Below are 935 nucleotides of genomic sequence, written 5' to 3' on the forward strand. Positions count from 1 at the left end.
TGCCGTGTTAATAAGTGCACCAAGAGTTCTCAAGTGGCAGTCAGAAGCACCGTATATACACAGCTGTTGTCTAACCTGAAGCGTACTGAGGTAGCGTCAATATTTCGCTGCTTATTATTCCACATACACTCCAGGATGTTAACGCTGTGGTTCATGGCGTGAACATTTGGGCCACTTGAAGTGTACGGACACGTTGGAAGACTGGCCACTCGCCCCCTCTCACAATCATCCCACACACACATATTGATTTACAGGCTGCTTTGGCACAGATCTCTGGTGGCAACCGGACCTGTGGCAACCGGACCTGTGGCAACCGGACTTGTGGCAACTGAACCTGTGGCAACCGGACATGTGGCAACTGGGCCTGTGACAACCGGACTTATGGCAACCGGACCTGTGGCAACCGGACCTGTGACAACTGGACCTTTGGCAACTGGACTTGGGGCAACTGGACCTGTGGCAACCGGACCTGTGGCAACTGGACCTGTGACAACTGGACCTGTGGCAACTGGACTTGGGGCAACTGGACCTGTGGCAACTGGACCTGTGGCAACTGGACCTGTGGCAACTGGACCTGTGGCAACTGGACTTGGGGCAACTGGACCTGTTGCAACCGGACCTGTGGCAACCGGACTTGTGGCAACCGGACCTGTGGCACCTGGGCCTGTGACAACTGGACCTGTGGCAACCGGACCTGTGGCAACCGGACCTGTGGCAACCGGACCTGTGACAACTGGACCTGTGGCAACTGGACTTGGGGCAACTGGACCTGTGGCAACTGGACCTGTGGCAACTGGACTTGGGGCAACTGGATCTGTGGCAACTGGACTTGTGACAACTGGACTTGTGGCAACTGGACCTGTGGCAACCGGACCTGTGGCAACCGGACTTGTGGCAACTGGACTTATGGCAACCGGACTTGTGGCAACCGGACC

The 935-nt window shown here is 56.5% G+C and overlaps 1 protein-coding gene across 1 annotated transcript in view; it reads left to right on the forward strand.

Annotated features, from left to right (window-relative positions):
* The first annotated feature begins 381 nt into the window (after window positions 1-381).
* LOC138373180 (perilipin-4-like) overlaps window positions 382-935 on the forward strand; it is a 786-nt gene continuing 232 nt past the window's right edge. The window contains exon 1 of the mRNA XM_069339208.1: window positions 382-935. This exon is cut by the window's right edge and continues 232 nt beyond it. Within this exon, the coding sequence (XP_069195309.1) occupies window positions 382-935 (554 nt within the window).

The sequence above is a fragment of the Procambarus clarkii genome, chromosome 41, assembly GCF_040958095.1.
Source record: "Procambarus clarkii isolate CNS0578487 chromosome 41, FALCON_Pclarkii_2.0, whole genome shotgun sequence".
Taxonomy (NCBI): Eukaryota; Metazoa; Arthropoda; class Malacostraca; order Decapoda; family Cambaridae; genus Procambarus; species Procambarus clarkii.